The sequence below is a fragment of the Phragmites australis genome, chromosome 14 (assembly GCF_958298935.1).
Source record: "Phragmites australis chromosome 14, lpPhrAust1.1, whole genome shotgun sequence".
NCBI lineage: Eukaryota > Viridiplantae > Streptophyta > Magnoliopsida > Poales > Poaceae > Phragmites > Phragmites australis.
In genome coordinates, this window is record NC_084934.1 from 15771287 (window position 1) to 15782707 (window position 11421).

Genomic DNA, 11421 nt, shown 5'->3' on the forward strand with positions numbered 1-11421 from the left:
GCGCCGGACGGGGAGAACTTTGTATCAGCAACGACAAGGCCACAGATCATTCTTGCTTTGGCACAACCGAACCATTAAGCAAAGGAGGGGTACGATGTTTAGTCCAATATTGTTAGTGAAGGTCGAGAGAGATTAATTGTTTAGTCCAATATTGTTAGTGGAAGTCAAGAGAGATTAATTTAAAAGGAATTGATATCCCACTAGCACATGTGGATGAGAAGACTAAAAAAACACACACCTTCGTTCGCTAGCCTCATCTCACCAGGACATGGTCAGGGCTGAGACGAAGGACGTGGGTGCACGATACCTGCGTGAATAGTCCGTTGAAATAGGGCCCAGATGTAGCCTTATTTTTTAATTTTATTCCTTTTGTTGCGTGAAAAAATAGCCAACACGCTTATATACAGAAAATGGTGTTGGTTAAGAGTCCAATTGTAGCAAGTCTGAACTACGCAATCTTCTACCGGCTGCCGCCACAAAGAATACAAGTAATTAGGATTTTGCCTATTCCTCTCTTCTGCGTCACAACACGTAGTCTACTTCGTCGATGTGCACCGGCGATCGAGAGAGCATGTCTTCAAAACTTATCATCCTTGTGGTCCTACATTAGGAGAGGACAAATGAGGTTTTTGGAAGTGATTGCGCATGACTGCTCGTGATATGCTTTCTTATCGCCATCAACTGCTTGCACAATTTGCTTCCTGCTCGTCGTCGCCATCAGCATTGGTATCACGGGGGCTTCGACATCTCTCGCTGTCAATCGGTATGTTTACTATATTTAATCTTCTTTTAATCATGCTGAGCAGTACTCTGTTATTCATTTTTAGAGTATATTAGATATGTATAGTTCTGTTACATGCGTGTCTAGGTTATAATTTATTTCATAATAATGATGGTACATTAGTTCTTTTTTATGATTTATCTAGGAATTAAATTAATTATAAAAGCGTGTATTTATCCAACAATTTAAAAATCTTATTGTCTACACTTTGATTTAATAATGGCTAGTTTTGCTAAGGCATTGTGACTGGATAAGTTTACTGATGTGCACTTTATGAGATGATAGGTCAAATCAACTTATGTGGTTTATGGCTATGAATGTCTACTGGATTGTTTGGTAAACCTAAAGGAACTCATACCTCTAAAGGGGAGAAGTTTGAGGATGACAACATACTCTTTGTAGGATGTATTCTTAGTGTTCTTGCCGATCATATCTATGATGTGTATATGCACATAAGGATGCAAAAGGAGTTGTGAGATACACTAAATACTAAATTCAGTGTGTTAGATACATGCAGTGAATTGTATATCATAGAGCAATATCATAACTACAAGATGGTTAATAATCGGTTTATAATTGAGTAGGCTTACAAATATAGTGCATTGTAAGAGAACTTGAACTCCTTAAGTGTCAGCTACCCAACGAGTTCGTAGTTGGAGGCATTATTGCAAAACTACCTCCTTCATAGATGAATTTTGCTACTGCTCTAAAACACAAGAGTAAAAAAAGTTATTGTTGTCCAACAAGCAATTCAGTCGTAGCTTTTTTTGTTGCATCCTAAGGGCTAAGTGATAGGTATTTAGTAAGTGTTTATAGGATTCCAGCTCTAGCCTACAATGCGAGATTGGGCGAATAGACAACGGGAGGCTGGGCTATGAAGGTGGAAGCCTGGGAGGCATGTTTCCTGTTGGCCTGTGGGTCGTGCCCGAGTTCAGATGGACCATAGGAAGTAGAAATAGGAATTCCAAGCGGTGCTTCCTAACCTAAAACGAAAGAACTTGAAAACTATCGGAAAAAGCCAAAATCATTTCTACAAGGTTTACAACTGCTATGATAAAAAAAAGTGTTTGAAAATGATCTTCGAAATACCTATAATTACCATTTTTTTTCATCCCAATATATACATATATGTATGCATCAATGCATGTAGAAATACTAGAAATAGGAAAATTAGAAAAACAAATAGAAAAGAAGAAATCAACTCGGGCCAAACCCTTATTCCCAGCACGTGGTTGTAGCCTTTTTGAGATTGTTAATAAAGAGGATAATATTGATGACTAAAGCAAGATGTAAGATTGTTGACAAAAAGATAAGCATGATGCAAGAGCACGTATCGAAAGGATTACAAGTGATATCAAGCTAAAAAGCACGCAAAGCAAGGAACTCTTGCATGGGTCGATCAAAAGAAATAGTGGTAGTGGAGAAATGAAGAGAATTATCTTCATGGCAGTCATAACAAAAGAGGGACAAAGTTAAGGTAAGAATAATGTATGACAAAGATGGGATCTTTCCCTTACAATTGGTATCATTGGTTGTTCTTACTATGCATCCAAGAAATTGGACACTTTACAATTGTTGTCATTTATTATTAATGCACTTTACAATTAATATCATTTATTATTTGTCACTTACTTTGATTGTGTTGTCATTAACCATAAAAAAGGGGGAGATTGTAGCAAACATGACCCTTTTATGACATGTATGTGATTTTGGTGAGTAATCACAACAGTCAATGGGACTAACATGTTTGTCAAGTATATACTTTAGTAGGTCTCATAGATACAATACATGAAGAAGTCATCCCAACGGGATAAAGATTGGATTGAATTGAATAAGTCTTAGGAAAATTGTACATGCTGGATGGTCCGACGCAGAGGCGTTGGTATACACCGTAACATTCTTCCCTTTTGTTTTGTACATGCCGAATGGTCCGAAGGTGTGGAGGTTGTACACGCCAGAGTATTATCAAAAGAAGGTTCAAAGGCCATAAATATCAGATGGTCCGGTGATGAAAAGTTAGCTACGTCGAAGCATTTTTCAGAAGAGGTTGCAACTGTTGAAGATTGAAGATCAACACACCGGATATTTTGGTGCTTACACCGGATGCTTACCTTAGAGTAATGGTTGTACATGCTGGATGTTCCGGTACATTGAAGATCTACACACTGACAAATGCACAATGAAAGGAATTGGCTCAGTTGGCTCAAGTCTACACACCGGATAGTCTAGTGATGGAGTTCAATGTAACATCAGAATATCCAGTGTTCACAATAAGATTGAGTGGGGTCCAATAGCTAGTTACTGCTTCTATATACGCCAGAGGTTCTGGTACCTGTACTACTGTTAACGTCAGAACATCTAGCGTTCACAGTCTTTTTGAGCCATTGGAGCAACGACTAGTTCATGGGGTTGAAGCTATATATATACACCCATTCGGTCATTTGAGTATGCTGAAGTCCTAGGAAGCTCATATATACTTGAGAAGATATCCAAACCACCAAAATACTAAAAGTGATCATCCATAAAAATTAGGAAAAGATTAGAGAGTAATTAGTGCTATTAGGCTTAGAAAGAGTTGCTGCTAGGTATTGCTGCTTAGAGAGAGAACCAAAAAGTGATCCTACCTTGTACCAAGTGATACGTTGACACCTTAGGGTCTTGGTGACTCGCCAGCATCGTGAACATTAGTGGCTCAAGCTTGTCGACCATTCAGCTTCATGTGGAGCGACAACAAAAAACTTATATGGGGATGCGGAGACCCTTACCTTTGTGACTCAAACTCTGAAGTGAAGACGATGATAAGTGACTAGAAGAAAAGCGTGTGGTGAGTCTTGCCTTTATGGTTTGATGGTTTAACCTACTTGAAGCCTAGGTGGCTCAAGGATCGTGACTGAATGCCGTCTGGGAGCAATAGTCTAGATTGCTACTCCAACGTGGACTAAGAGTGGTGTTTATGCAATCGATACCACGAGATAAAAATCTTCTGTGCCGAGTTTTCTCTCGCTACCTTCTTTACGTTTTCGTATTTACATACTTGCAACTTACCTTTGCGTGTTTATCTTGTTAGAGTAGTTTGCTAGAATTAGATATAGGTTGCAAACCCTTTTGAGTAGTAGAGTAGATACACTAGATAAACTTAGAGCATATTTAGATAGAAATTGATATAAATTTATCTTATAAAGATTTTAGAGCCGATTAGTTTTAGATGTCCTAATTCACTCTGGTCTTAGGACATCATTGATCCTTACATCATGGGGTTCTTTCATCGAGTGTGAAAAACATTTCCCATTTTTGTTTTTTAAACACATGCGTCACTGATATATAGTGATTATTGTATATCCTTGACGGATCAGATCCAAACTCATCACTGATGCTTGAGTCATTAGTGACGGTTCTAAACCTGACCCGTCACTGATATGATGTATAGTCATCAATGACGGGTTTGAACCTGATTAATCAATGATATACAATCATCAGTGATGATAGATCTAGACTTATCACTATTATGTTTCATTACTGATGGATCTAGATCTATTACTAGTGAGTTTATATGAGTAACGTGTTTAAAATAATAGATATAATACCTATCATTCTTAAAGATTATTATGTGTCACTAATAAATTTTTTTACTAAGTGGCGTCCATCACTACCGTTGCATCTACATGTAGTGGTAAAATGTACTTGCAAACAATCAAACGGAGAAGGCACCGTAGGCAAGCTTTCGGAATGATTCTACCATCAATGAAACCTAACACGCTGGACACGATGTAAAAAGAATACACGCTAGAGTGGTAACGACTATTTAATATTATTTTCTATAAAGAGATATTTTCTTTTTGTACTACTTATTTTTCCTACATACCCCTGCGCGAGGATATCTGTCTTTTCTTCTTAGTAGGCAAGCATGGATCCGATCGTGATGAGACGACGACGGCAAGTCAACGTCGCGCTGTACAAGAGCATGTCAAGCTGCCCGTACCTTCCCTGCCTCTATGATTTTCGTTGTGCGTCTCATAGTACAATAGACTATATATACCGTGACACCGTATTCAATTAAATACAAGATGTTCACTTTGTTATATAGTCTTGAACTGTTATATGCCGTGTTAGTGAATTCCTGTATTCTTTATCTTTACAATTTAAACGCAGTCGCGTTCCAACCCTCTCAGACTATCCATATCATCACCTGGTTCCAAACCGTCCGATCTGAGCGACGACAGTTGAGGACCGTCAGATTAGAGTTGTACCGCCAGTTCGAGACACCCGATTGCTCCCGAACTCTCTCCGTCCCTTCCCCCATCGCTATCGTCTCCTCCCTGCGCTTCTCGCCGCCGCTACCAGATGAGGGTGCTCGACCGGTGCCTAGGCCCGCCTGCCCCAGCCCCTCCGTCTCTTCTCCACCGGATCCGAGCTGCGCTACCTCAACCGGGAGGAGGATGCAGCGGCGAGTGCAGGACATTTGCCTGCGCCTCCATGCTGCCTCTGTTGCATACACGCGCCTCAACAAGATAGCCTCGCCGCTCATCTCCTTCCGCGATGCCCGCCTCCCCTCCTAGGCCGTATCCTTCTCCGCACCGTCACCCTCCCACAAATTCACGCGCTTCGTCACCTCCGCTAGCGCCGAGTCCAAGGTGCCATCTTTACCACCTCCTGATTTCCTTTTTTAACCTACAGATGGAGTGGCTACTGGGCTGTGGGTTGGGGAGAGCTCTCGCCTCATAGAAAGGTGTAAAGTTTGCAGCTTTTTTCATTTTGCGGGGGAGATTTTTGTTTTATAAGCTGAGTTGCAATCTTGGCCATGTAGATAGTTATGGACATCTATCTGCCCTAAATGTAGAACTTCAATTTAATTTGATAGGCATGTGAAATTGAAGTCACGTATTACAATTCCTGGTAAACAAAACTGCAAATCGAGCTTCATCATCGGTGACATATGTTTCTCTTTCTTTGTGATAAAAATGATTCCTTATCCAGACACTAGGAGTCCACTGGACACTAGTACCTTCAAGGGGCCCTATATTTGTACCTCCATATTAGTCATAGTAGCGTGAGGAAGCAAATGTGCCGTCGTATGTTTTGAGGATTGCCTTGCCCAAACGAGGAGCATGACAAAGTTTTCTTTATTCAGGAGAGAAAGGGTTCAGGTACAAGGGATCCAGTTTTCACCATGTCATGATTCAGGAGGAGACTTTGACAAGGGCAATATACGTTTTTACCTACTCTCACTAAACTCTGGTGCCCTACATTTGCATGTTTATGCCATCTTACAGGTTGAATGAAGAGAAATTAAAGAATATCGCATGCTACTGAGCCAATATGTTTTCTCAAAAGACTTAATGATTTTACGTATCTCTCTCTATAAATGTTTGGGCATATTGAGTTGGATTGGATTTACAATAGTTTGGAGTACTTTATGCTGGGCATTTAGGTTGTGAATGAGAAAGAGGAGTTGTCCTACACACAAGTTTTTAGATAGTTTTAGTAGCTTTGTGCTATACATCAACCTTTGCCATGCTGCCAAACTCTTGTTATTGTAAATTATGCCCCTGATCTAATTGTCTTGGTACATACATGCATTTATATCCCGTTTGCGATTAATGGCTGAAATTAGAAGTGGTTGACATCATGCTCTCCTTTCCATATGGCTGCACACATTTTTATCATAAAAGCTATTTGTTGTCCACTCTTTGTTGTTTCATGCACCAAGCACTTGACGGTATTTCTACTAGCATGAAAGCAAGGATATGAAAATCAATACATGTGTTCTTTTGATCATCCAAGCTGATAGCGATTACAAAGTCCCAACTGTTTAACTATATATGCGGCATAAGTGGTAATAATATGATAAAGATAGGACCACCCATTCCTTGTGTAAGGCCTAGTTGTTCTGTTTTTAGAACACTAAAAAAAAGCTATGTTTCTGTGTTTGAACGGTTGAACTTTCAGATAACCTAATATTAAGATGCAGCTTTAGCATGTGATTGAATAGAAATGATGTTTGCAGGGTACTAGAGGGAAAAGCATATATGGCTGCACTTTTAAAGTTGAAAACTTCAAGTGTATGCTTTACATGTGAACTCCTCCAATCATTTGCTGAGTTCACGAGAAAAAAATGGATTGTTGCTTCTGCGAGTACACACGAAACATTGAGGTTATGGATTTTTTCTACCATTGGCGATTTTTATTCTCCTCTCTATGACGCCAGATCTGTCACAGCAATACGCCTTGGAGGCTGCCCTTGGCTTGTAATCTCAGCAGCACGCCACCCGTGGCGGAATCTGAGGAGATCAGAGGAGCAGGGAGGTAACAGCACTAGCACCGTCGACTTTAAGCGGAGGTGCTAGGGTGTTGGAGGCAACTGAAGGCAATATGGGACAGAGGGCAACAGGGCAAGGCAGCTGACTATTTCCTATTCCCCTCCTTGCATTCTCCGTTTATGGAGGAGTAGGACAATGACTATGGCAGCCATCTATGCATGGCAAGGAGATCTATTTGAAGCTCATCTATTCGCGCCCTTCTTTTGATGATTAATTTGGCTTCAACTGTGATGCATGCCAATTGTTTGTGATGTTTCCTGTACAAAGGTTGGATGACCAATTGTTTGTAATGCACATTAATAACATGTCTTCATTGCAAAGTTCAATTGATTTCAGCAATCGAATTATTCCTGGGATATAGACATGATGTAATAGATATAGACAAGAACACTGGAAATGATGAATTAACCAACGTCAACTTGTGTTTTTAGTTGGGATTGAGTCTTTAAAACATAAGTGTGATGATGAGAACATGGAAGACTCAAATTGCTGATGCAACATGCTTTAAATCAAGAAGAACATGTCTGATGCTAATTTTAAATCACATAAGTAGCATATGTGGTTTTGATGTAAGTTCGGTTCTGTTGACTTTCATGCTTTTGCTACATCTACTACATATGATAGAGAAGGAAAGAGAGAGAAAACATCAAGAGAAAAAATGTTGTTGTCACATTTTGTAGCTTCCACTGTGCGTAGCATTAATTATACTGTCAATCGTAACATCTAGAGCTATGTGAAGTAGTAATTATCTGAAGCCATATCTATAGCTAACCAACTGAAAATTTGAGATATGTAAATTAAACACCATAGTTTTAAGGGTTATTTAGACATTTTCAAAATATTATTATACATTTAGTACATACTTCTGGCTCAGCGACGGGTCACACGGTACACCAACGGCACGCTATATTCTAGTGTGATTTATTCGCCATATACTGTATTGGTATTTGTATAGTTAAGATGGTCTCGGGAACTACTCCATCTTGTTGTGATGATAAAGAGCGAGGGTACAACTCCACTTACCGGATTTAGATACTAGTGTTTACATCGTACTCAAGTGCTTTTAGATGTATTATTTTGCAGGCGTGTGACACACACTCGCGAATATGCATGTGAGTGCAGGGTGTGTTTGGTGGTGTCTGTGTACGCGTAAAAAGAAAATGAAGTAGTACTGTCTGTGTTCTTTTAGTCTATTCTTTATCAACGATTTTTTGGAACTTCGGGACCATGTGCATAATGTATGTTGGTGCCAAAGAATGTTAGGAGACAAACCTCCGTCATAGTTTACACTGATCATGCAGTGGACATATATATCTGATCAGAGTTATATTGCGCTAAAAAAAGTTAAATTGCACTCACAGATCGATCAGATCAGTACGCGCAAAAAAAATAATGATGCAACCAATGAAATACATGCTAACCACTGACAGTCAGATAACCGTATGTAACACCATAAAAAAATAGTTTTCAGAAGCACGGGGTAACCTATTTATAAAAGCGATTAGTCATCTGTCTCTGATTGAAGATCTATGAAAATAAACGATTTTCATATGCACAAAAGAGACCTTCTGTGTAAACCGATTACTAGATACGGTTCCTTAAGCGAACCGGCTGTGAAAATCGATTTCTACAGGTGGTTCTTCAAGCGAACCGTCTATGAAAACTGATTACTAAGTGCAGTTTCTTAAGCGGGCTATCTATAGAAACTGATTTCTATAGACGGTTACTTAAACGGACCGCTTATGGTTATCGGTCCCGAATCAATGTTTTTTGCTTGAAAAAAGAAAAAAAAAATTACAAGTCACACGATTTTTGAGTATCGTTGAGGGCTGAGAACCCAGGCCAAAACTTGCCCCCTTGCTATTGTTGAGAATTGAACCCGGAACCTGCCTCTTTGCATGAAGCTGCCTTACCATCACACTATAAAGTGCTTGTGGATGGCAATGGGATATATTTTCGTTTTGTTTCTTATTTATTGAAATTTAGATGATCATTTGGACATCTAAATGACTTCAAAATTAAAAAACTTTATAACTAAAAAATTGTAGATCTTATCAAGGGCTACAATTTTTATATAAAATTTGTTCTCATCCGAGTTCATATAAAAAAGTTATGAATTTTTTAAGATAAATTGTTATTCAGTATTAGAGTCGGTTCACATAAGGAACCGTCTGTGCTAATAGATGATAGGTTACTAAAAAATTAATAACTTTTTTATAAGAAGTCGGATATGGAAAAACTTTATATAAAAATTATAGCTTCGATAAGATCTATAATGTTGTAGTTGAAAACTTTTTCATATAAAGTCATTTAGATATTCAAATAATTGTTTGAAGTTTTAGATATAAGAGATAAAAATAGTGTATATGTTATTGTTATCACAGTATTTCTGTAAGCTAAGTTTCAAATCCTCCTTATCCTTTGAACTCAAAGTCTATTTAGGAATCAAACCTTCACAGAGTCATTTATATTATCTAAAATCCATAGACATTCAAATGGTTGATCTCTTTCGTATCTTATATTTCAACACATTACCTTATTATTTTTCTTCTTATTTAAAAGATAGTGGAGACCTTTAATCTTCTTCTTGTTAATCTTACTAGAGATATTGGAGTTGATAGCATTCTTTTTCTTCTATTTGTTCTTGAGTTGCTTGTATTAATAGGACTTATGGTAACAATAATATATACATTCATTTTGACTCTTATATCTAAAACTTCAAACAATTGTTTAGAAATTTAAATGATTTTAAATAAAAAAGTTTTTAACTAAAAAGTTATAGGTCTCATCAAAAACTCTAATTTTCATATAAGGTTTGTTCTCGTATGACTTTATATAACAAAATTATAAATATTTTAAAATAAGCTATCATCTATTACCCGGAACCGCCTCTAGAAATAGTATCCTATTATCAAGCATCTGAAAATAACCTTTTACATTATTAGTTTCTTATGTGAACTGCCTCTAATAATTATCACATTACTAAAGACGGTTCATATAAAGAACTGCCTCTAGAAATAACTTTTTACACAGATGATTCCTCATATAAATCATTTATGGTAATCATTTTATTACCATAGGTGATTCATAACCGTATTTGAAAATGATCTTATATACAGACAGTTTCTCATGTTGTTCGTCTATAGAAATCGTATATTATCAGAGATGATTCATATAATAAGCCGTTTTTAAAAATAATCTTTACACAGATAACTTCTTATATTACCCGTCTCTGTAAATTATTCAGACAATTTGTTGTAAATTATTCAGACGATTCATCATATGAGTGGTCTGTTAAAAGACATCCTGATATCTTGGAAAATAATTTTTTATAGTGTAAGACCGTGGATCCACGGAAGCAGATGTATAAGATGTAATCGTGGGAGAAATTATCTGATACACGCATTAGGATTGGAAGCTAGAACAGCAAGCAGCATGCACAGGCACGCAGTACGTACGTACCTTCGCCGCAGCCGAGCTTGGGCCCCTTGAACGGCGTCCGGGTGCGGATGAACTCCAGCAGCGGCATCGACGGGTCCACGTCGCCAGCGGCCACCTCGTACCGCAGCCCGTTCAAGGCGAACACCAGCCTATCAACCACCGCCTTCCCCGCCACCGTCTCCATGGACGATGACCGCCTCTCTCTCTCTCCCTTGTCTCTCTCTCAGCTTGCAGCGATGGTGTGATCAGCAGCTAGGCGAGTAAAGCTGTGCATGTTAGGTGCTGTGGCCGTTGAGGAGGAGGGGGTCGTTGTTAAATGCTGGTTGGTTGCGTGACGGCGAGTGCCACTCGGTTGGGCCAGCCCGGGGGAGGAAACTAATTATAAGCAACGCGTGTCACCAGCGGAACAGCGCGCGATCTCGATCTGGCCGGTGCAACTGCACGTGCAATTAGCAAGCTGTAAGTCGTCTGTCTCCGATTGGACGGGCACTGTTGCCACGTCAGCTCTTGACAATCGGGAAAAGCATGGATCGTACAATCAGCCATTGCTTACAGAACAAAGAAAAGTGGAGGCCGGCTCACACGTAGTCCATTCTCTCTATACATTAGCATATTGCTTAAACCATCTCCAACAGTTACTTAAATTTTTATCCTCAAAAATACTATTACAGTATCCCCTGTCACTATTACAGCATCCTTTATTTTTTCATCTCCAGCAGCTACACTATTTCCTACCTTCTACTCCTTTTTTCTCTCTCCGGTCCCACTATCAGCCTCTGTCAACAGTACAGCTACAGTATTGCTACAATATTGCTACAGTACCGCCGACGTGTTTGTCTACCGAACCCACTTTCGGCACTGTGAACAGTTACTACAGTACGC

At 39.0% G+C, this 11421-nt stretch overlaps 1 protein-coding gene across 2 annotated transcripts in view; it reads right to left on the minus strand.

The window, feature by feature from the left end:
* Positions 1–10876, minus strand: part of LOC133890497 (putative aldehyde oxidase-like protein) — a 34465-nt gene extending 23589 nt beyond the window's left edge. Inside the window, exon 1 of one of the 2 annotated variants that reach the window (XM_062330882.1) lies at positions 10561–10874. In XM_062330882.1, coding sequence (XP_062186866.1) covers positions 10561–10723 — 163 coding nt within the window. In that variant the 5' untranslated portion in view covers positions 10724–10874. Of the gene's footprint in view, positions 1–10560 lie in introns of both variants that reach the window. The other variant, XM_062330883.1, reaches the window with a different exon arrangement.
* Between the last annotated feature and the right edge of the window lie 545 nt (positions 10877–11421).